At 36.7% G+C, this 25,869-nt stretch overlaps 1 protein-coding gene across 5 annotated transcripts in view; it reads right to left on the bottom strand.

Moving 5' to 3' along the window:
• TBC1D22A (TBC1 domain family member 22A) overlaps positions 1-19,107 on the bottom strand; it is a 5,448,426-nt gene extending 5,429,319 nt beyond the window's left edge. For all 5 annotated transcript variants that reach the window (XM_044088378.1, XM_044088376.1, XM_044088377.1 and 2 more), the window contains exon 1: positions 18,873-19,107. In XM_044088378.1, the coding sequence (XP_043944313.1) occupies positions 18,873-18,934 (62 nt within the window). In that variant the 5' untranslated portion in view covers positions 18,935-19,107. The remainder of the gene's footprint in view (positions 1-18,872) is intronic.
• Between the last annotated feature and the right edge of the window lie 6,762 nt (positions 19,108-25,869).

The raw sequence follows: 25,869 nt of genomic DNA on the forward strand, positions 1-25,869 counted from the left end.
TAATGTGTCTTATTCATGCTCAACACCATTCACAGACCACTGAGTCAGTTTGACTAGACAGGCTTCCTATGGAAAAAATCTCTTCTGTGCACTACTCACAGTCAAACAAGTCCTAAAGCAGTTCTACACACCAGTCATTTATTTTCTACAATACCTCACATCTCTTTTGTCTGCTTTGGACACTAGCTGCAATGGGTTCTTGCGGATCAGTCCATTAGCCAAGTTGTCCAACAATAAATAAGTAAAATTTAGTGAATAAACAGTACTTGAAATATCAGCATTAAAATACCTGAACTTAATGTGCCATGAGAAAACTGGTATGTGTAAACTTAATGAGACTCTGCTGAATGGAAGATTTTCATGACTATACTAGAAATCAAATTTACGAACAATGCAAGACCTGGGAGTTCACACTTGTTACAGATAGCCTTTAGGCTTTATGGTTGACAAAAAAAAAAAAAAAAAAAAAAAAACAACGAAAACAGAAATTATTTCAAGTCAGGCGTTTACATAAACCCAAATCCAACAGTGAACTACTAAGATGACATACTTTTTTTTTTCAGGCAATTAAAAAAAAAACAAAAAGGCTGTAAAAAAAACTACACACGCAAAAAACTACACAACAATAAGAGGAATTGAATTAGTTGATATAAGCATTTTCCTCTAACAACAATTTATGGTACAAACACAGAGGGGAAGGAGGTATGTAAATTTGACTGCTGCAAAGGGAATCCTAATACAGACCCATTTATGGTAGGTATAAAAGTGCTGCTTCAGGCTAAGACCTGCAGCCTGACACACAGGCTGTAAAACAGCTGTGGCTGCAAGGCAGCTGGCAAAGCAGAGTATATAGGCAGGTGATAATGCCTAGAGAAAAACAGCTGTACTTAACCCCAGCTGCTCTCTCCTAAGAGCCCTTAGAACCCCCCCTTAGAAATGCTGAAAGTATGCAGCCCTGCTGGAACCAGCTGATCCTATAGCTCCCAGTCTACCACAATTGAGAAAATAAATGCTAGTAATAGTAAAAAAGCCAAAATGAGCCTAAGCTGCCAATGAACCTCTTTGCTGCATGAAACAAATAAAAAGAAACCTGCAAACCACCAATTAGAGATGCTGTAAAAATATTTTAGCCCAGATAATATAATTAATATTTGCTGTACGAAACCCTTGTGTATGAAAATCTTCCTTTATTTTTTTTCCCTGCAAAAACCAAAAAGCAAAGTGAATGTTTTGGTAAGTGAATAAAATCCTTTATTTTAAGGGCAGAAAGAAAGGAAAAGGCAAAGAATGAATTGTTTGGAATAAGCCAAGAAAAAAGGCAAAAGGCATAAGGAAGGATTAGCCAAACAAACCCTTCTTGCAGAAGTAATAGCCAACAGAAAACACGTCTAAGGGCCTGCAACTCAGACGCAATTTGCAGCAGTACTAGCTCAAAAAGGTTGTAGAGTAAGTTTTTCCAACACAAAATTGAGATCCCAAGCAGGAATAGGAAAAGGGAGGGGTCTGGGTTCTTTTGCCCTTGAGATCCAAAGAAGGAGTAGGAATGAAAAACTGGGAGATGTCAAAGGTGAAGTATCTAAGAAACTGCTGTGATGCTTTTCAAAAAAGAAAGGAAAAGTAGAAATAATAAACAATGGAAATTGCCAAGCAGGAAGAGGAACACTCACTCAGAAAGACAAAAATGTCCAATCTGTCAGTAAGATACAAAATAAATTAAAATCTCTTCCACACAATCCATAGTCTGAGTCTTGCTGTACTAGGCTCCAAAAATCTTCCCTTGAAACTTGTTGAGATGCTGAGATGAAGATATCTTCAAATTATAATCACATTGAAAATGAGAAGCTTGAGATAAGGAATGACCAATCCTCAACAGAGAACATGCCATTTCTGAACAAGGTGTGATGGAAAGAGGAAATTGCTTTACAAGACTCCCTTCTCTTGAACAGATATGAGAATCGAAGTCCTGCAAAGGCCATGGGTGATGGAGGCCTTTGGAAGCTCCCCTAGCTGTCCTGACTTTAGAGGCCGAGGTGGGAGAGAGAAAAGCATACCAAAAAAGGCCATGAAGGACTTTTTACAATACCTTTAGAAAGAGACAGAAGTTCCGAGAGTGATGGAAAACCCTTGTCCAACTTTTTGCAGCTGGTGGTTTAGTGCGAATGTAGTAAAGGACATGTATCCTATGAAGGCATGTGGTTTGTAGTTTTCTGAAGAAACAACAGAGAGTACATAGTTCAGGGTTTGTCTGTCTTGTCTTGACCTTTGGTCTTATCCGTAAATTGCGAAGAGGGCAGAAAGCAGTCTGCTGCAGGCATCTTGAGTGGTTTGCAGAATCATGGCAGTTCTGCATAGTTTCCTAGTCAGTTGCAGGCTTGTTGCAGTGTGTGTTAGAGCTATTTGTTTCCTGCGCCGAATCATGACCTTGTGTTCAGAGCCATGCAAGTTGGACTGCCATGAAAGAAGTAACTCCTGTGTGCCTCAACATTGATACTGGGCTGCTGTACTCCTTATGCATTGATGTAGGCAATGACACTTTCTTGTCTCAGACATGTTTGTATGTATGGGCTGCAGTCTCGCAGGCCACCACTGTTCAATCGCTTCTTTTCTTGTTAATCTGACTCCTTTGTTTAGGTGACAGCACCGGTAGTCCGTGTCTAGGTCGCCTCTGGCCACTTTGCATTTATTTGAACTTGTGTGACCAAATCGAGGCAGTGCTGAGAATTTTTGCAGTCTTGTACCAGCTGTGTCATGACAGTGTCAGTTTGGCATTGGTGCTATGCAGCATTTTGAGATACCATGGCAGCTATACATTATACATGTCCAAATCAGAAGCACGGACTGACAAACTAGCCGCGAACCAGTGAGCAGCTTCTTTGTGTACAGTGTACGGACTGCCAAAACAGTGCCTTATTCCTGATGACACTCTCTTTTGTTGCATCTGTTAAGAGCCATCTGGGCTGCTGTTATTTCTCTCACACCAGAAACTCTATGCTGTGAGTTATTTGTTAGACTGGAGTTTACAATGCCATCAGGTGTTCTATTCTTGAGCCAGAATCAGGCAGTCAGCCCAAGCAAGGATAAATTAGAATTGCCTTTTCTTTGTCCAAGTGCTAGGCTTTGTGAGAACCTAGGATAAAACTCTATGCTATAGCTGGTTCAAAGGGCAATGCAGCAGAACCTTTGTAACTGATAGGGCAAAATAAAGAGATACTCCTTGCATGCAACTTAGAATGGATAAGCACAGGAAGCAGATGCTTGAGATCTTCAGTTAAATCCCCAGTATGAAAGCAGAGGTAACAGAGTAAACAGAAATCTCCCGGCCCTGAAACAGCACTTGCTGAGCTTGGGTTACAACTGCTTAGTGACTGAGATAAATCCAGATAACGGTTCCAGATGTACTAATGGGATAGATAAATCAGGCTGGCCTCCATAACTTCCACTTCTTTGACTGAAGGAATGCTGAGAATGCCCTCTCTGAGATACTTGAGAACACTTCCTCTTTCTCTTTGTGGAGGGTGGAGGAGGATGAAACTTGCTTGGCGACTCTTTTTGGATGTGGAACAAAATCTCTGGTATCTGAGAATCTTGCATTCCTCTGAATTAAGTGTCTGAATGTGAAAAATGATATCCAAAACCAAACTGTCTTCTGTTCAATCATCCCGCCAGACTTTGTGAGACAGGCTTCTGAAAGGGCAGGCAGTGGCCTCTGGGTCCTTAAAGGCTGAAAACATGGCCCTTTTACCAGGAAGTCTGAGCAGGTGAACCACTGGCAGCTGTATTGGTCTACCATCTGGCCCAACTGTCCTATCCTGCCCTAACCTCACCTAGACCTACCTGAGCGGTGAACTATAGACCTACCCTGTCCACCTGGGAACCATAATAGCACTCCGCTACACCCTAGACTGTAATTGACTGCAAAAATCTTTAACAGTCTGCATAGACTTCTTTAATCCTCTGATCTTGCTTAAAAAAAATCCACATTTTCTTTCAAACAACTTCCTCCAGAAAAAAAAAGAACAAATCATCCTCTTCACATAAAACATTATCCTCAGGCTAATCCACTCAGCCATGCATGTCTCTTTGAACATGCCAAAATCCAGAAGAACTGAGACTAATGGGAACAACCTCAGCACCACACTGCAAAAGAATGCTTACACAATTTGTTCAGACACATGAACCAAATCCAGCAATTTCTTTACCAAATCCACTTCCACTTTGCAGCTCATACCTGATTCAAAGCATCCACCTGATATTTCAATTATACTTAATATAAATTCTGAAATTTCAAGATATAGATTGAATGGCATATAGAAAAGATGATTCACTTGGAAGAGCCCACGACCCAAAGTGCCCTCTTTATTTTTTTTTAGGCCTCTGCTTTAACACACAGGGATTTTTAAGATTTTCCTGCTTTAACACCTTCTTTTCTTTGTCCTACTGAAACAAACAAACAAATACTTTAGCTACCTTTTATGAACTATTAGGACTATAGCACCAGGCAGGCTTAAAGGGATTAGCAGAGAAGGAATTGACCTTCACCACATTCAACACCATTCACAAAAGGCCCAGCATTCTCAGGGGGGAGGAATAGCTAGAGGCTATAAAAACAGGGCAGAAGAATTTTTAAGCCTCCTTTTCTGGAGTCTCCCCATGCTTGGCTTTCCTGAGTTGAGTGCTAAAAATCTGAAAAAGAGTCAAAAAGAAAAGGAAAATCCTGGAGTGGAATCATCCACAATCAGAATCACAATAGAAGGAAGACACTCTTGAAACTCTAAGAAGTCTTGAAAGAAAACCAATCAAACCAACAAACACTGTCACTGTTCCTCAGGCCTCTTAGGCCTAGAAGGCCTCTTATCAGTAATCTAATCCTCTACCATAATCTCTCAAATTTTCTTTTATGCAAGTTTCAGCTTACAGACAAGAATGTAAATGCTAGGAAAAGGAGAAGTGAAGCTGAACTTCTTCTTCTAAAACAAGCTTTGGCAGAAGAAGGAGACAATCAGAGGCCTAACTGAGGGAAGAACAGTTACCCACAGGCACAACATGCGAAAAAAAAGAAAAAGAATGACGCCGTCATGCGATTAGTAACACCACGCCGTACGATCCCGTCTAAGGCGCCATGACGCGCCAGCCTTTTCTCTCTGGTATTCGGGCCGACTGGGACGCGGACTATACCCAATTGTCAGGACTGCAGCAAGGGAAGACGAAGAACATCATGCCATTTTATTTGAGCAGCTGTTTCTACACTTGTGTGAACACTCTTGACTTACAAGGTATGACATATAACAAATGCATTTGTTAACTGCATAGTTTATACTATTGTTTATTCACTAGCATCTGCCTTGAAGAAAAAGGTCCTCAACCTTCAAAAATGCCTCTTGTAAAAACACTGAGATGATAAAAAATGAATGTGGTACTTTGGCTATCAAGCTCCTGACTGCCCATAAGATTTAAGCTTCTGCAAACCATCCATTAACTTAGAATAAGTGAAGTCTCATCTTTAAGGGAATCTGGGCCCCAAAATCATCTACTTGACGATATAAACGGAAATGAACCTAATTCAGTAATTTCATTTCTGCAACGCAGTTCACTTGTAATGATCAATATAGACCAAAAATATAAACTTATCACAAGACAAAGACATCTTATCACAGTGATGGTGAACTTATGACAAGCGTGTCAAAGGTGAGACACCATGACATTTTGGGTGACACACCAGCGTTCACTAACAAAAATACGAGAAATATGTCACCCTGCACTTATTTATTAAGACTCAGCAACAACAAAGTCATTACTTGATAATCAAATCAAATGCAACATGTTCCATATTTTTTTTCAGTTTGATTCAAAATGACTTTTAAAAGTAGAGTAATTTTTTGGTGCACTGTTTTAAGCCCAATTAACAGTGCACATGTGGTTTTCTCTATTGTAAGTCACTGATTTTAATACATAGCAGCACACATGATTGGACTGTATTTTTTAATTAAACAACTATGTAAAGAATTGCTTCTCTTTTGTCTGGTTGGGGGGGGGGGGGGCATGCCAGCAGAGTCAACATAGGCATTTTCTGAATTTTTGACATGCCAAGCCCAAAAGGTTCTCCATCACTGTCTTATCACATCTACTACTATTGCAGGAAGAATACGTGAGCTGACCTTTAATTAACTATATAGATACAGACCGGCTTTGTCATTTACATACTGTTCTTGTGAATAGTTACTCTGCATACTTATAACGTGCAATACTAAAGGACTGACAGAAGAGGTAGCTGTACACAGCTAAAAACAAGCAGTTCAGTTTTACAAACATCAATTACAGGAAATAAAATGGATTCTTTTGAAGTCTGTACTCTGTTGATGTAGATATCTGCAATATTATAGAAACATCTCAAAACATTTTAGTCATTACTATGGCTGTACAACTGTCCCTGGAAGCCCAAAGTGTCTTGGCCTATATGACTGAATGAAGCTTAGGCAGTGAAAAAACATTTAAGACATTCCTCACACAGCATTACTATTCACTGCTGCCTCTGCCATGTTTTCACCTCCTAATCTGCAGCAAAACAGATAATCTCCCTCATCTTTAAAATCCACAATCTTCTACCCTATAGTCAGCTCATTTTACCCAACAACCCCAAAGAAATAGCTGGTGTATAACAAAGACTGTCCCAACAGCTCCAAAGAAACATAGCTGGTATATAACAAAGATTGATCACCACAGTGTAAGATTCTTCTCGCATAAAGCAAGTCAGGGACCAAGTCATATGTAAGTAGAGAGTTATAAATTCTCTCCAAGTTAAGACTGTGTACTTAAATTAGCTGAAATGACATAGAACATGGCCAACAGAAATAGTCTTTTACTGGGAATTCTTGTCAGTACAACATATGCCATATTTTTTCCAAAGAAGACTTACAAGATTACAAGTTTAAAACATATGCACAGACAAATACTAAGCTGGCACACAATTTCAAGCTCAGCACAAAATTATGCATATTGCCTTAATTTTATTTCACAATAAAATTACCAGCTGAATGGATAATGCAAAAAACATAGAACTCATGTTACAATACAAGCTATCAATTACCATCATAAATCAACAAGCTGAACATTTTGTTTAAATACGGTCATGTGGTACTACAGTGTCAGTACCCTGGCACTAGAGTACAAAATCTTAAAGGAAAGTTAAACTTTTTAGTTTGTCTTAAACCAAGCTGCATTTGGGTGAAAACTGAAGAACAGCATTTTTTGACAAGACCTTAATACTTAGCATACATTTTACTGCGTTACAGTGATAGTTCTGAACACATATCATTTGTGTTAACATAGAGGAAATGCGTTTTAAAAACTCTGAATAGTTGAGCTGTCTTCTATGCTGTAAAATGCATCATATTTTTCCAACAACAAAAATGGTGTGTCAGAATAAGAGGAACGTCCAATCTGCAGTCATATTTCTGAAGTTAAGAAAAATATTAAATTACAAAGTATGATCACCTGTCCACAACTGTTTTGTTACAAATTCTTATTTTTTTCTACAGCAATACAATTGTATTTGTAACCGTAATTAGTGGCAACATATGGAATATTTTCAGCTGTGGCATCCCCTATATGTGAATTCAGCAGTGTTAATGGCATAACCCATCTAAAGCAGCAATCAACTATATATTAAAATTAAATACTGCTGTTGATACAAATTTTACCTCGCATAACAGCAATCTTAATATGGTAGGAATATGTTCAGATTTACACAGGGCTATGTTTTAACCCATCTAAACTATACTTTCAGTTTAAGTTTAATAAATTCAATTGGAAAAAATCATTAGCAACTCAAAACTAATATGCCACCAATATAACTGCAAATATTTGTACTACTACATAGTCACTAACACTTGCTCTTCCAAGACACAGAGCACATATCTTATTTTGACAAGTGGCACTCAGTACATGAAACAACACAAGACTCTGTTCTAAACAGTACAATATGATATATCAACGATTATATATTAAGTTCACAGCTTCAGAAATACAACAAAATGCAAAGTTTGTATTCATATCTGTATTAAGAATAGATACTATTAACATATGCTGCTTTCCATCAAGCAATGGAAAGAACTGAGGCCTCCACAAATAAACTGAAAAATGTGAGGGAAGCTGGGCAGTGAAATGCCCACTGTTGCTGAATATGGTCAAAATACTGATGCCATACAAAAGACCCATGACTAAAGGGAAAAATTAACAGGTTAACTGAAAAATTGAAAGAAAGGACTATAATGGATACCCCAAACTAACAAGTATACAGGAGGAGCAGCGCTGTAAATTTCACAAAACACAATACAAGAAGGTTGGGAAAGGAAGGGTCTATAGAGGTAAGTAAACAAGTACAGATTTGACAATCACCAACTCATTTTTCCAAGCCTAGAACTACTGCTTTGAAGAGTAAAGTGACCCTTCTCTGTCAAGATCTAACAGCAGACTTCAAGCAGCTAATACTCAGCATATACAAGACAACTCCCTTACACATATTGACTCTAGTTAACAGAATCTTACTTTCTATCATTTTATTCTGGGATATATAGATACAAGATTTTGTTCTTCTGTCTCCCTTCATTCTACAGTTCTGGAACAAATTTATATATAAAGCATTGAAATCTATGCAAAACCAATTAGCTCTCTGTGCTACTCTGACCTTTAAACGGGAAGGCATATTAACTCTCATTTACTTATTTATCTTTGTGTGTGGTGAATGTACGCAGAGTGGGATGGGATTCAAGAATATTTAAAACAGCACAATTATCATGGCATGGTATAGTCCCCATGCCAGTCCAAGGGCTGGTTATATCATGGGTAGATAAATGCCATACCCAGTAGTATTGCAGCAGTGCCTTCTGTCCCACTAAATACACAGAGGAATGTAACATAATGCTCATTGTCTACAGTCACATTATATAAAAGAAATGCTCATTGCCCAGAGGCCTTTTTTTTACATAAAGCTCCCTATCCAGGGGTCTTTCACTTTCTGTAGACTATTTAAATCTTTTTACCCAAAGCTATCCCTTTCACCTTAGTATCAGTTTACATAATGCTCATTGTTCAGGTGTACCTCTTCTCACCTGCCAAACTTCTATTTTGCTACTTCATATCCAAATTGCATCTTCCAATGTATAATGCACTGCCAAAGATGAAATGATTAACCTGCTTGATGTATCATGCTGGAATGTAGTACATCAAACAGTTCCTGAGTACAATGCTTATGCAGGTAATTTAAATCCTGGGTTAGTATATGCAAATGCCATAAAAACAGCATACACAGAGAGCCAGCTAAATTAAGACAACCACAAGCAAGTTTGCCGGGGTGGGGGTGGGGGGCTGCAACAATAAACAGCCATAGGTGTATGTCTCCATCAAAATACACATTTACAGGAGTGACTTCAAGGTACTTGTCTCTATAAGAAAGAATGCCCAGGAGTAATAGAAAATTACTGTACTCCATCCCAGCATTACACCTCCTTGAAGATTAAAAATCATGACTAAGGTTGGTCATGTCACAGTGGAATACTCATCTGCATTCCGCTATGCTATACTATTCTGCATGAAGTGAGCAGAAAGAAAACCTTTATGTTCCATGTTACTGCTATCAATAAAGAGCAGGATCAAACATGCATTCTTCCAGTGTTCACATGAAGCAGTACAGCTTGTAAATTGATTCTCAGTAGCTTCATGTACAGTATCTTTATGAATCCCACCCAATGTACTTAAGTTTTAGAATAAAAATAAGAAAGTAAACTTTATATAAGTATACAGATGTGTATATATACACATATGCAAACACACTTTTTTCTGTCAGTGTCTTTAATGTGTTATTGCAAGAAAATGGAACATTTCAGAAGCAGATACTTATTTTAAAAGACAGGCACATGCAAAACTTTGCAACATAACAGTAAATCTAACCTCTTTTTATTAGTTTGCTTTTGTCATGTCACATAAACTCTTCAGTTTTAGTATTAAATCTGACAACCGAAGACTTTTCAGCTGGTGGTTTCTATGGTTTCTTCACAGAATAAGAATACAAAAGGGAATTAATACACTTTTTGGCAAGAACTTGATAGCAAGATTTTGAAAAATAGATAATGTGATGGTATAATAAACCAACATGATGACATTTTGCAACTTCTTCAGCTCCTGATATGTCAGAAATTTGACACTGCTATTCGATTAGAATTCTACTTTAATATATATACTACTTCTATGCCGCAATATTCAGATTTTTTTACATGTAACACAAAAGATATTTGGGAATTTACTCCACTAAGCTGAATTAAAACATTTTAAAATTAAAATTATGCTGCTAAAATACAACACTTCTTCACTGAGGAAGGACAAAGAACTTACTGAAGCCACAACATTTTATGACTATTAGCGTTTTATTTACAGACTGAAAAGAAAGTCATTATGCATAAAGAGAGGAATAAACACCTGAGGAGTAACACAGACGTAAACACTCAGTGAATCAAATCAAAAATTCAGGTAGAGCAAACAACTGCATAGCTGAATAGACATATTAGGTTTGAAGCAGTTTAAAAACAGAACAATAGAAGAAATAACAGGTAATTCTGGTTGTCTGGCTACACTGTACCACTTTTATGGCATTTTTGGAGAGGTTATTTTGCTCTTGTTTATATGGTAGTAACATAGCATAGCAATGGCAATAGTTTTGCATGTTTATTTAAATATTTTATGCCTTTTAATGAGTAAATGTGCTAGTCATAAGTCACCCTGCTCAGATAATAAACATGGACAAGGACCAGAAGATGCATGAAATGCATCACCACCAAACACACAAACAATGAAGTGCAACTGAAAACATATTTATCTTAAAGTTTGAGAAATACAACATGCATCAGGGATATGAAGATGTACTGTTGTCAAATAGTTTCTTTGACTAATGCCAGAAATATTATGAAGAATGGTGTCACACCATAATAATGCATAGTAAGTTTAATATATACCAGAATCTTCTTCTTTTGGCTTTTTCCAGGTTAGGGGTCGCCACAGCGGATCACCTGTCCGCTCATGATTGGCAGTGGAGGTTTACAGTGTCGAGTTGCCAGCCCTGTGCCCAACCTTCCACAGAAGGCACACACATGCACACACTCACACCTAGGGCCAATTTAGAGAGTGTCCAGTCCACCTACAGCATGTCTTTGGGATGTGGGAGGAAACCGGAGCACCCGGAGGAAACCCACGTGACCACAGGGAGGACATGCAGACTCTGCACAGAAGGCACCCCAGCCGAGGATCGAACCGGAGAACATCTTGCTGTGAGGTGGCAATGCTTAACCGCTGCACCATATATACTAGAATAAAAAATAAAAACTTGTTTTGATTTAACACTGTAATTAAAGGATTTGAAGAATTATGGGGTTTCTTTTTTTTTATTTTTCTATATTAAACCAGAAATTATATGTTATAATTGAACAAACAACATTACATGAACATACTTTTTGGGCCAGAATTTTTCATTCACAAAACTGCAGTAAAAAGACACTGACAAAAAAAATGTAAAAACATTTGTTAAGGAAGACTAGCCATGTTCCTGCAGGCCAAAAGCTTATTCTTGAGTATAAGTATCATACGAACAATACTTTAAAAGAAACAGTCTTACAAAGAAAACAAATATATTCCAATTTTCTCAATCAATGAATAGTTTTAGCTACACTCATACACAAATGTGTATTACACAAATATGCAGCAGCTTCCTGCAGGATAAGTGGGTCATCAGATACAACATTTTTTAGATTTTTGCCACTTGATGAGGTAAGAAGGGGTCATTACTGGGCACATTGCAGGTGCTGCGAAGAGTACTTTTGGCTGACATCAAAGAGTGAAACAATTCTAATTTCAAAAACTTTAATTGTACTTTGAGTCCATTCAGGTCATGGTATTAGAAACCCAAAAGATTTGGAGAAATTAAAATAAAAGTGGTAATATCTGACTAGTATTACCCATCATAAAATGCACTATATAATGACAGTATTCTTAATTTCCATGCTTGACATTTGGTATCTGCTGTGCCAAAAACACAAAAATCTGATGCAGGATGGGACATGAAGTTTGTCACTTTGAGCAAGGTATCAACATTATCAGCATATTTTATACATTGGGAGATTTCCTCCACAGGACTCCAGTGAAAACGGGTTTTTCACATGTGGGCATTCTCAGTCAAATAAAGGTTAAATAAAAGCATGCATAAAATTGGTGACTGCAGCAATAGGTAGTTATGATGCAACATTTCAGTATGGTGGCATTGTCTGGAAAAAGAAGGATGTACTAGGTTAACTAACAAAGGTGAAGTTTAGTAGCAAGTAGGTTACAGTTGTCTGGAGTCCTAGTGGCCACAAGCAGTAAACATATGAAGTGAGCAAAGCACCAATGATCAATACAGAAGGCCTGCAACATTACACCTTGAAGGACTGGCAAGTCGTTTAATTGCTACAGATGTTAGCTTAGGCTGCAAGCTATTAAAAAAGCAGGAAATGCTACACAGCAATGCAAGCTAAAATTCTGAGTGAAAGTGTACCACCCTGTCTTTAATGAGATCAAAAATTGGGGACATTCAAATTACTGTAAACAAGAGTCCACTAACACAGACATTAAGCCCCAGCCAACAGATTTTTGTTAAGCAAAATATATAAGAGTACAAAGTCAAACATTATCTTCATATAACTAGACACTGAGTTACAGAAGCAACATAACATATTTAGGCCAGACACAAGTATTTTAAGTTTGTAAAAGACATTATGAAGTCAACTCACTTTTCTAAGAATGAATGTATGTTCAAAATCTATGCTGGTTATTTAAAGTCATTTCACTCTTACTGCTTTACCAGTTATACCATGGGTGATCGGAGAATGTAAACAGGGAGAAATTAAATTACGCCAATAGTTCTACAATTTCAGAGAAACAGCAGCAAGATAATGATTTAGTAAGCAGCTAGCAAACACAAAGTGCTTAAGACACTGTACAGTTCAGAAAAATGAGAATGGATACAAAATTAAGCATAAAATAGAAAACAGAATTAAAATACAGGCCTAATTAGAAATAAAAGTGGACAGATAACCAAACAGGGAAGGGAGAATAGTGACAAGTACAGAGACATAGTATAAACACTTTTCCATTGGTCATTACATCACTAGCAACTGACTCACAGTGCAAGTAGAGCAACAACAGGAAAACGACTGTAAATAGCAAGAGTGGGTGACAGAAGCCCATGAAGTCCACACCAGGTGGTCAATAATTTTAACACATTCCAGCCAAGGAAAGAACAAATTAACTCTATGCAAATTTCGCCTGATCTGTTATACATAAGTGTGTGTGTGTGTGTGTGTGTGTGTGTATATATATATATACACAAATTTTATATATATATATATATATATATATATATATATATATATATATATATATATACAAATATATATATATATATATATATATATATATATATACATACACACACACACATACGCATATATAGATAGATATAGATGACCTTTTTTAATGCTTCCCTGGGATTATGACATCAAGCCTGCTGGTAATAACAAGAAACAACTGGGGGAAAACATGATTTGCTTCCATCCTGTACACAGGAGAGAGTAAAACTAAACACTGTAAAGTACACTTGGGGCAAGCAAGATGTAGAAGATCAGAAGACTGTTTTTTATATTCCCACTTTAGTTACTTTGATTCATTTTTCAGTACTGACACTGCAGCACAGCTTAAGGGGAACTGCTACAGTCCTAAGCATGTCATTCTTCAGATGGGATATTAAACAAAAATCACATCTGCCAGAGCCACAACTTCAGCCAATTTACGCTACTGACCAACCCCAATTTTCTAGCACTACTACTGCAATTCTTATACCCTTTTAGGAAGCATAAAACAATGAAATTGTTGTGTCTCCTTCATTAGCATCAACGGTCAAATCTACTGCCAATTGCTTCATTTATTTTTTACATACCATGTTACTCAAGCTATTCAAACTACATTGATAAGTTTTTTTGTTGTCTGTTTCTTCAATACCAACAGCCGCCAGCTACATTTTAATGAAGCTACACATTTTGAGAAAATAACCTATTTGAATCATTCTGATAGCTTCTGTTCTATATCACTTTTCTCCTAGCTTTAAGTATTCAGCTGAAATAAAGACAATAATAAATAAGATTTATCCAACTTGATCTATGTCCTACTGGACATGTCAGTGGTCCTAAGCAGCCAAAACCAAAATTTCTACCGATCACCTCCTAGAAATGCTTTGTTTGTCAGTCATTCACGGATTCTCAACAGCTTTCAACCTATTACCACTGTAAGACAGACAGGCATGCTTCCACCACCACCTCTCACTCTGGTGCAACTGGATAACCTACAACCACAAGCAAACACTGTCCTTTAACCATTGCACATTGCTAAGTGAGTAGAGATTCCTATCACTCCCAACAAATGGCATTTGTTAAGGTACCTTGCAGTTGGTTGTTATGTCTTCTTGACATACATATAATGATTTGAAGTCTGCTTTGCATTTACTGCATCTAAGAGAATGACTTTTGGGTCTTAATGTCTGCATTTGGTTCATTTCTACAACAAAACCCTTCATGCTTTATTTAGTACAAAACGAAAAACAAAAAGTAAAGGACTCCTCCACTAAAAGTACTGCCAAAAATCCAAATTTACCCGAAAGCGCTTATGATACTGTTTTTACCGTTTTAATACAGTGAAATTGCTTCATACTCAGCGCAGTTGTACTTGCCTTACTTTTGGATTTATTATTTATACCAACACATCAGGTCATACATTTCATGTGCAATATAATGTAGTAACAAACTGGTTTGGTGGAAATGCATCCAATAAATTAACACCCTAACATTTCCTCTCTCCAATAATCAGTTATCTTAAGTTTCTGTATGCTACTTCAATGAACAGAAGCTTGTTCTTCCTGTTTAAGATGCAAATTTTCAGATATATGCCAACGTGGATTGTTTTTTTTACTCTCAAGCTTTCCAGTAGTAACTCTAGAGTCAAACACAAACACAATACCTACAGAAATCCCAATTAAATTATTTCAGTGCACCCCACTCAAATATAAAAATTCCTTTACTTAGGTTCATCAAAGTTATGGACAGTGGATGGGCATTCTATGTGGACTATATAATTTCATCAAGACATCTGACACAGATCCATACAAAATATTAATACACTAGTAAGTCAGTTTTGAGGCCCAAGGATGATGGACTGGATTTAAAAAATATGTAGGTAACAGAAGAGTATTAGGGTGATGCACTGCAAGGTTCCAAATATAGGTCAGTCCTCTTCGAAATCTACATAAATAACATTGCAGAAGCATTGATAAAAGAACAATCTCTTTGAAGGTGAAAAATATATCTCAAATAAATCCAGTTTAGAAGGCAAAATGGATAAATAGCAAAAGATTTTTCAAGGTTTAAAAAAAACTGTTAGATGTCTTGGTAAATTAAACTGTATAAAGCATTGAAAATGATATGATCTAAATCCAGGCAATCAATGTTAGATGACAGCAAAGGCATGGAGGATTCTGGGATGCAGATGAAGAATCCTCACCAGCAACAAATCAGAATTCACTACTCACTGTCACAGATAGATAACACCATATTTCAAAAACTGCATATAATTTTGGAGGGGGTACTTATAAAAATGGAGAGAGCTGATGCTTTGCAAAGAATGGGGAAAACAAGAGTTATAGTATCTACACCTGAAAATTTCTGGAGAGATTTAAGGAGCTTAATGTTCACATACAGGAAAAAAGGGATCATGCTGTACCTTAAAGGAGCTCTGTTTTGGAGGAAAATTCTATTTTCAGGCCTGTTTTAGACAACATGATATACCTATTTTTGGAGGTATGTCCCTATTTTCAGGCTTGATTTACCCCTTCAGACTATTTTGTGAACCCCACCCCATCCCCTAACACACACTTTTCGAAGCTGTCTAGAACACAGAAAAACACACTATATGAACAACATATTAGTGACACCAATAATGTAAAGAATGAGGACGTCTTTCATCTCCCTTTTTCAGAAGTAAAACTAAATGACCTTGTGTGGTTGAAATTTGCAATACAGTTCTTTTTACACTATTTATCTGATAATGTGCTTACATTTTCCATCATTTATGTCGCTCTCTTTTTTAAATGTGTTTGAGTAGAATTTGAAATTCTATTGGAAGTAGACGAGTTTTGTTTCAACATAGTATTCAAATTGTATGTCAGATATCCAGATTTTTGGCTGGATGTACCTACTTTTCATGGGCCTTAATACCCATTTCATTGTTTGCAGGTTGAGAGGTATGAGCAACTCTCAAAAGAAAAGTGATCTAAAGAACAGCTTCAAATTAAAAATAAAGGAAAGGTGACTCATGAGTAACATTAGAATTATGTTCTCATCTCAGCAGAAGGCAGTTCAAGGTAACACATGCAACACAACAGACAGTTTAAGGTAAGGCATGCAATAGCTTTTTGCAGGAGGTTGAGGCATGAGAGATATATACTTAGCGTTAAAGAATGTGCTACACAGATAATTTTGTTTGTAATGGCATGTTAAAAGAGTGTATTAATTAGGAGCTGTACTTTATCTTTTAAGCAAGATTTGATGACTTTCTTGTTCCCCTAACCTATCTGAAAACAGATTCTGTGTTTTATGTTGCATGCGCACTCCCTCACCCTCTTTCAGTATATTTGCTAATTTGTTTTAGTTTTGTTTCATATAGCTCCTGGTGTAGCACATAGCTATTCTATCTTCCTCTGAAATATCTCTATTATGACTGTGCTGTATGGAGATACAGCCTGCAAAAGTGAAGTGTACTCGGATGGCTTTTTCTGTGGCCGCTGACCATCTGGGAGCATTAAGGTTTGCTTCTGTTAAATTTGCTGACCATACAAATTAAATATTTACTATCAAATCATCCCCAACAATATCCAGAATGCCTACTTTGCTAGAAAAGACTTTTTTTACACTGCATACAGTCAAGTCAGTCTGTTGTCAAATTTGACAAATATTACCAGTTGATTAAAATCAATTGCAGTACAAATCTACTTCAGAAGCTAAGATAACACTCATCAAACACGCATTCTGACAAAATACTATCACCTATGTGGCTGCCAACATACAGACAGACCCTCATGGAATTAAACTCTCCTACTCTTACTCAGCAAATCCTTTTGTTTTAAAATTATACAAGCAATGCATTTTATCACAATTACAATTTTTATCTTCTCCTACTCCTAGTAATATAAATAAAAATATGTACTTTTTATTTTATTTATATTTTTGTACCTGCTTTCACCTCGTAGTTTAAAGGCCTGGTATATGGCAGATGGCTTCTCCAACTCATCCAACATAGCTACTCCTCTAAGCTGAACCTAATGGCACAGTTAAATGTAGACTTTATTTTAGTGTAGCCCAGCAATACCTAGCATGTACCCAATGGCTGAGTTGCATGCAAATTTGATTTTATTTTGCTATAGCCAGGCAATGTCTAATCCAGAGGAGGATGGATGGTTTCTGCAGTTATACCTGACCCAGATCTAGCCTTGTTTCCAATCCCAGACTTAAGGTTAGCATCTTGAGGCGAGAGCCCTTGATGATAGGATGGGCAGAGCACAGCCAACACTGTTTTAAAGCTCAAACCTAGAGGTTACTATTAATCTTTTTAATTCGTCCCCCTTCTTTAATGCAACATAAAATAATCATAAACCCTAATCGTTTCATGAGCTAGTACTTTCTTTAGTTATTTGCACATTATTCATTTCACCCAGTTCCAGCTTTTAAGCTCTGCCAATGCTTTTCTCATGATTTCCCATTGCCTTAACTACCAGGTCTGTTACGTACCTATTTGCCCCACACAGAGGCACTTGCTTATCAGTATATTCTCAATAATGCTTCAAAAGCAATTTACAGAAAACTGGTAGTTTGTTGTCAATTCAATCAACACTGCCCTTTAATAATTTACTATTTATTTTGCAAGATATGCATGTATTTAGTGACATTTCTGAACGACCCGATACAGAGGTGAAAGGCTACACCTTATTAATGAACACATTTAAATAAATGGTTTCTGAGCGGTGGCCCGGGAACGTTCAGTTGGCCACATTTATATGCGATGACGCGGAGACGAAAAAAAGCCACTTTATTAATTTCAAAATACACTGGTATAGAATAAAAAGTTATTAAGTATGGAATGGATCACAATTGCTTTTATTATGTATTTAGCCCCGGTTAATACTAAGAAGAGAACACAAACGTCGGCACAGTTGACTTTGGTTCTTAATAAGAATAAAAACTATCCAGACACGTATCTCACTACTTCATCAAAACTGAATTGGTCAGTGTCTCTTTAAGTATTTCACTTTCACTCTCACATTTAATGACATCTAATCGAGCAAGTTTTTTTTTTCTTTTTTAAGGGTTGTTAAATGAAACACAGCGAAAGTCTGGGTATTACTAAGTAATTAAATAGTTTGCAACCGTTGGGAAATGAAAAACAAGCCTCTCTCAAAACAGTCAGTGTCAACACTTATGTTGTCAATCTCGTTGGGAAACAGGAAAGGATTTTTAGTGTTATGATCACAGATGACGATGAGTATGGTTGGTGAAAATTATGTCAGTCACCCGTACACAGTGCCTGTAGGTAAACACACTAACAGAAGACAACCTCTGTTTTTAGCAATAAGGTAGCATTAATTGACGAACGATTTGGAATATCATACGCAAAAATACACTAGTTGCCTTTTAATTTGTTCATTACAGCTTTCAGGTATTGAGCCACTGATGCACACGTAACACGTCACGGACCTTCCAGGAACCTTAGATGTGTTTCTCTTCCAAAACTGCTTCTTCTCTCCGTCATTTGACATGGTTAATGCTGTAAATTTATAAAGGTCTCCTCAACATAAATTTAAACTCGAGTACTTGTATGTGGCCAGCAAACTGCTTGAAACTGTTCATCGAAACTGCTTCCTACTTACAGGTGGCCGCCATATTGTTTGCTCGTGAATAAACTTTGCAAGCTACCATTGGCTGAACGTGTCACATTACAAACACACTCCAATGAAAAGTGGTATTAACTCCAAGTGTTAAAGAAGTTTGACATCATAGTAAGTGTGAGAACTCATGACGTGAGTAATTTAATACTGCCACTTAACGTCAAGTTGTACAGTCACAGTAAAGCATTTCGGGTTATGCACTAGTAACACATTTTGGCAGCATTAAATCTGAGTGCAACTTTTACTGAAGAAACTCGGGAACAAATAATTCACGGCTTGATTTGCTGCTAGTATGATGTTTTATAAATATTTGTATTGACGAAGTGGTGGGTGGTGCTCATATTAATATTTAATAACAACAATCCTGGGGGGGGCATGCATGTAGTATGCAACGTTGTGGCTCGTAGCCAGACTACGTACATTTTTAATGTCCGATTTTCATTTCCTTATGCCGTAAATAATTGCGTTTTTATTGAAGAAAACTCGGAGGTATACGCGTACCTCAACTTTTCTTAAGCAAAATATATGACGCAGTGTATGATTGACAAACATCCAAAATTACGTTATATGCTTGAAACTGACAACGCAAAAATTGCGTAACGGTTATGGCTCTATGCTTTACATTTTGATTTGACAGTTCTCGTTAAATCAGTCTCCTTTCTTTGAGTATAAAAAGTACTTGCTTCATAAGTAAGATGTGTGTGTCTTTTTAGAGGTATGCGTTTGCTGATCCAAAGCCAGATCATTTCCATTATGTTCACTGAAGTTGTAATATTCAGTAAAAACTGCAACCGTAAAGCTTCTATTTCCTTGAAACTCACATTCATTGAAATGGCATTGAAACCCACTTTCAAAGAAAATGCGTTTGGCCAGTGGCAGATTAAGTTCACCTTTGGGCAGTTTTCAAATCATAGGCATCTTGGGCATATTTTTTGGACCAACAGGACCATGCATACATGCATGTGTTCTTTGATGTACCATCTGATTGTATTAAATTCTATTGTTTGTATAATACAGCACCACTTGTTAGAGTGTGTTTTCAATTTGTAGATTTGAACATTTTTCCAGTAAGCAATGAAACAAAACCTATGAACCAATAAGGGCAAAACTACTCATTACAGAACAACATTTCAACCACAGAAGACCACTCAAACCTCTATCATTACAATCTACCAATATCAGTCAATATATGCAATCTCTGCAAAAGTAAAAGTCACCTAAGTAATTCCACATTAAAGACATCTACAACTAATGAAGAGGTTGCTGCTGGCAAACAACTTTATATTTTGTGTTTCATGTACAAATTCAGTGCCTGCTGCCCTTGAAGAATAAACTGTCCCTGTTACATTTAAAAAAATTGGTAAGCTGGTAATATTGCAATAGTGAACAGCTGTCAAACCAGCAACAGGTTCGTAGTTACTTGGCATCTCATCCAAAGGAGGACACCCTCAAGAGTGCGGCACCCCCACCCCCCTTAAAAGAAGCCACTGCAGTACCAGCACTCTATGTAGGAATAGAACCCACAGCTTTCTGCACCAAAGGAAAGTATGCTACTCATTGTGCTACTAACACTGCTTTCAAATTTTATAGCACAACCACAGATGATGGCCATTTGCTAAACAAAATGGTTACACACTGAAAATAAACTTAGAATAAGTAATAGTAAATGTCTCTTGCCTTGAAATTCAACATTCCTTGAAAATGCATAGAAAGTCAACATTTCTTGAAAAAGCACAGAAACTCAACAGCCTTTGAAAATACACAGAAGCTCAACATTCTTTAAAAATCCATTAAAACTCAACAGTCCTTCCTGATGACAGTTTAGCAGTTGGTGTACAGGATTCAGGCTCTAGGGTCCTGTATTGAAAGTACAGGGTTTGAGCCTAAATGAGTTAAGCAACATGCCATTCCTAACTGGAGCATTTTACCGCATGCAGAGTTTTCAACTAACTGTTCATTCTCCACATTCATCTGGAACAACATCCATACTCATTTCTTAAATCTGGTGCTCCATTTCAGCTTCATTGTGTTTGCATCATACTAAAGACACATGTACAGATGCTATTAAGGACGTACTCTGCATGTGTTACATGTAACGAACACAGAATGCATTCTTAAGTGTAAGTTTTTATGGCAGCACCCAGACAGTGGGCCCTAGGCAACTGCCTAGGTAACCTAGTGTTGGATCCGGATCTGCCTTATTCAGTTACTGCCCCATGATATGTTCATTTTCAAGTTGGTTTGCTCCACAGATTGATTAGGTGATGCCACTCATTCTGAACTCAGACTTGACATGCATGCTTAATCCATTGTCCTACTTTCAAACTCAGAAAACGTTCATCTTCCTACACAGTTTATGACTAAATATTCTTGTATCTCTACAGCTAGAATATTTCCGTTTTCTAGTCACTTTTATGCCTCCGCCAACCTCATTAATCTTGCTGCCTCTAATTCCTTCAAACTGTAGCAAGCCTATAATAAGACAGTTAGGTTGTTCATTCCTTATGGATCCACCATTGTAACTCGAACACATTCACTGGCTTGCTATAGCGCAATTAAAAAAATCCAGCATGATGCTGTATTACCTTTAAAAAGTGCCTATCGGTAGAAGTAGTCATTGAGTGGTGTATTTCCTCAGGCAATTTCAGGCCAGCTGACCATCTCCAAATATAGGTTTCCTAAAACCATCATGAAGATTGTATCTTTTATACCCGTATTCCTAAGTTACAAAATAATATCCCATTTGTAGACTGCCAAGCCCCATCTGAACCCACTTTTAACAAAGTATTTAGGATGCATCTAACAAAAGACTAGAAGTACAGTTGTTCCCATGGTATTAAATAGCCACACAATTCACTGCTGGGGTCCTCAAGGCCACATACTGCTTTTTTATCTCTGCCATAGTCTTCACACTTTCTACATCTTTAGCCTGCTCTCACTTCATCACTTCTGCTATTTTTTATTTCATTCCCTTGTTAACTAGGTAAGTGAACTGGTCCTCATACCATTTTCAGCTGTAAGGCAGACTTCAAGGCTAAGGGGCAAGATATATGGACAGTTTAGAATAACAAATCAAACAGGGTATTTTTGTGGAGGTGGGTGGAAATCAAAGTATCCAGAGAAAACTCATACATGCATAGGGAGAACACTCAAAATCCACAAAGATCATGACTAGAAGCCAGAAATGATTACAAGCTCATGATACAGTAAAGAGGAGATCTTAATTATTTAGCTAAAATGATGCTGTCCTCTATTCCTGTATTAACTGAAATTAGAATGTTTTCGCTGTGTTCTATAGGTAGAATTACTCTCATGTTTATGGATCTATGAGATCTATAAGCAAATACAATCCACAAATCATGTGTTATGCCTTACTGAAGTTCTGTCTTGCTATTAAGCATTTATATTAACATAATCTGCAGCTATCAACCTTGCTTTATGAATCATCTCATTGTCTTTGCACTCAGCTGTGCGTCCAAGAATTATTGCATTTTGGGTACAAGCATTTTGGGTCTGTATGATCAATATTCTTCTCTACGAAAATACTAGTTTGTGTATATAGTTGTAGGTATGTATGGGTATCAAGCTCACTTTTTTCTTTGTACTGTACTCAGCATCTATAAACTGTTAGCTGTCTGGAGTATGCTTGTTATGAGAACATTTCTACTATGCCTATTATTAGAATGTTGATTTTTTTTATGTGCCTCCATGCCTGAGTAGCGTTCAGAAAGCTTTTCACCCTTGCTTTTTCTGAAAATAGGCCATACCCTTTCAGACCTTCCCTGTCAACAGATATAAATAGACAAAATAAACAGTTACTCAAATGCACCAATTTACAAGTATACAAATTTACAGGCACTTTCCTATACTGAGCACAAAAGGTAATTTGAAGCAAATATTCTATGTACAGGTTAGCATATTTTGTAAATTAATTCTAAGCAGGATTTTTTTTTTGCTCCTGAATCTTATCTAGGAATGGAGACAGGAAGCAGTTATAAAAAATCTATACTTCAATGAAATGTCACACTAACAGTATTATATTTTGGAAGAGCATTCTTGGCTGTTCAAGAAAATCTAAGATGTATTCAGAATCTTTCATTTAAATAAGATGGTTTCTGAGACCACTGGTCCTGGTCTTTTCTATCCAAAATCCTAAAGTAAACAGAAAAAAAAAATAGAAAGGCAGATGGGAAATTTGTCTTCCCTGTTTTGTTTCATTTCCTTTGGTTATAATATTTTTAACAGAATGCGAACTGTTAATGTATTCTGATCTGAATGAGTGCCCATTTGGAAGTAATTATTTATGGCCAGAATAACATTTACCAATATCTAAGTTCTGCCACTGCCAAACCTATAACCATCCTTTGCAACATTTTAATATTCTTGCCTTCTCATTTGACCAGTGAGGTTTTAATTTCTGGCATTAATCCCAGGAGTATATCTGTCTGAACATATGATAGTGTTACACAGCTCCCCGCCTTTACAATGTTGTTATAGAGCTCCCAAGCTTTTCAAAATTCCTAACCTAAATGAATGTTTAGGACTTTCCTTTTGTCCACTTATTTTTATGTTCTCACACTTTCCAGTCTAACCCATTTCTTTTTTGTTTTTATTTGTCTTACAGTAAAAGTATGGGGGTGGCCAAAATGAACTCTTTGTTTACGTCACAAAAGCAAGAAACATTGTCTTTAAATGGTGATAATTGATATCTAATTGTGGTTATCCGCATTACAGAGTAAATCCAGAAATAACATTAAAAATGTGATGACATACCTGTGCCAGGCTACACTCTGAACAGTTTGTAATTGGTATTCTAATGTGCAATTGCAAATAATGTGTGATTTGTACTTTACAAACAAACAACAAAAAAGCTCAGTGGTGCAGTATCTTCGAGAATTCACATTTTTCCTGAGCAGCCAATAAAATATAATGGACAAGTATGAAAAAATCAGAAATCCCATTGTCTGAAATGCAGTTTACAAATAATATTTTTCAAAGCTACAAATTTATGTATCATTAGAACATCCTTTTAGTCAGGTAATGTCACTATTTATATTCTGCCATGGTATAATCATGTCTTTTTACCAACTGTGAAAAATAAAACTAATTGCTTATTCATGGTCTTCCTTTACATTTTGCTCACGTTGGTCCTGTGGATCTACAAAAAAAAAAAAAAAAAAAAAAGGATTAGATAAATGGGTAGAGCACGCTGGGTTTCAAATGTACTTCAAATGCTATAGGGATTAAGCATTTGGAGTTTCTTTCCCAGAAATGCTTTAGAGTGAATTAGTCAGGCTGCACATTGTTCTTTTTACTTAGGTTTGTCCATTTGCTCCATATATGAGCCTTAGCAGTCTCTCAGTTTTACCAAGTCTCTTGGAGACTGTAACCATTTCACTCAGGCAAAAAGTTTATAAATCCCGGTAACTCAGTACTAAAAACATCTCCTGACAGAAACAAAAAGAGTACTGTTCTTTTCTTGAACACTTCTCTTTAATGAAGCATTTCATAAAAGAATTAATAATAACACTCAGTTCTGTATTAGTCACTAATGTAATGTCCTCACATCACGCACCTCTCCTCAGTGATGTGGGAAGCTGGCTAGCCCTCTCCTCACCTCTGTTGTGAATAGATAATAGAGATAACGTAAGTGAAATGTTGAAAATTTTAGTGATAACAAAGCCTCAGTCAGTTCATAGTTTATACAAGTTAATGTCTTTGCCAATCACTGACTGAAATTCCCCAGTTTCATACTTACACACCACCGCAACCGCCAATCCAATAGAGCACTGAGACATAAATATGATTATTTTTGTGTCAGCTGATTTTATATTGCTTTTTCTAAATTATAACCAGCTAGCTAGACAAAGAGGAAAATGGTAGGATACATGCACTGGTTACCTTGTGAACAAGCACTAATGAACTGAGGTTACAAGTTTTGGAGAGAACTGCCTAGTCTAAACATCGGAGTACAGCCATAAAGAAGTATATGTTCTAATTAGGACTTAGACCTATACCCTTGGATCATTCTGAGGCACACAGAAGTTTAAATATCGATTTCTACATTTATCTAAAAGAAAGACCACTCAAAGATGTTTAGCAGGTCTTACTCTGTTTATTTCCTTTTTTTTAGAATGATCACCAGTTTTAAAAGTAAATTGTGCCATGCATTTCATGACTGTTATTATTTTGTTTGCTATTCAAACTGATTTTGTCTGATGTGTATTAGATCTGAAGAAGTCTGCCAAAAAGAAATCAGTATTCATTTTGTATTTTAATAAATAGTTCAACACAGTGTCAAGTTTGTGGCTTGTTATTGCTTTGGTTTTGCTTTCCATTTTGAAGCCTTTTATGACTAAGACATGCTTTAGGTCATCTTGACTCCTCATTTTAGGAATATTTTATATGTTTAATGGCAAAGGTAAAGATCCAGTCTAGTCTATCCTGTAAGTTCATTTAACATTCTATGTGTTCTCTGTCTCTTCCCTTTCATGACCTCTTGAATGCATCTGTGCATTCTCACATCAACACCATGTCTGGTATTCCATAGCGTATGTTCTTTGTGAAGAAGTACTTATACATAAGTCAGTAGATGGTCCCTGTGTACCAATCCTTGCTTTTCAGGGTGTCATCTTCACATCTCTTTAGTATTATGTTGTACACCCATATATCTCCATCTTTCTCTTCTACAGTGAGAGGACCTTCATCTCCAATAATCTATTTTTGTTTTACTATTTCTATTTTTATTTCTAATTTTGTTCTATATTTCTATTTTTGTTTTACTTGGATTGCTTGTGTGTGTACTT

Source organism: Protopterus annectens, chromosome 11.part0 (assembly GCF_019279795.1).
Source record: "Protopterus annectens isolate FY-2018-M chromosome 11.part0, PAN1.0, whole genome shotgun sequence".
NCBI lineage: Eukaryota > Metazoa > Chordata > Ceratodontiformes > Protopteridae > Protopterus > Protopterus annectens.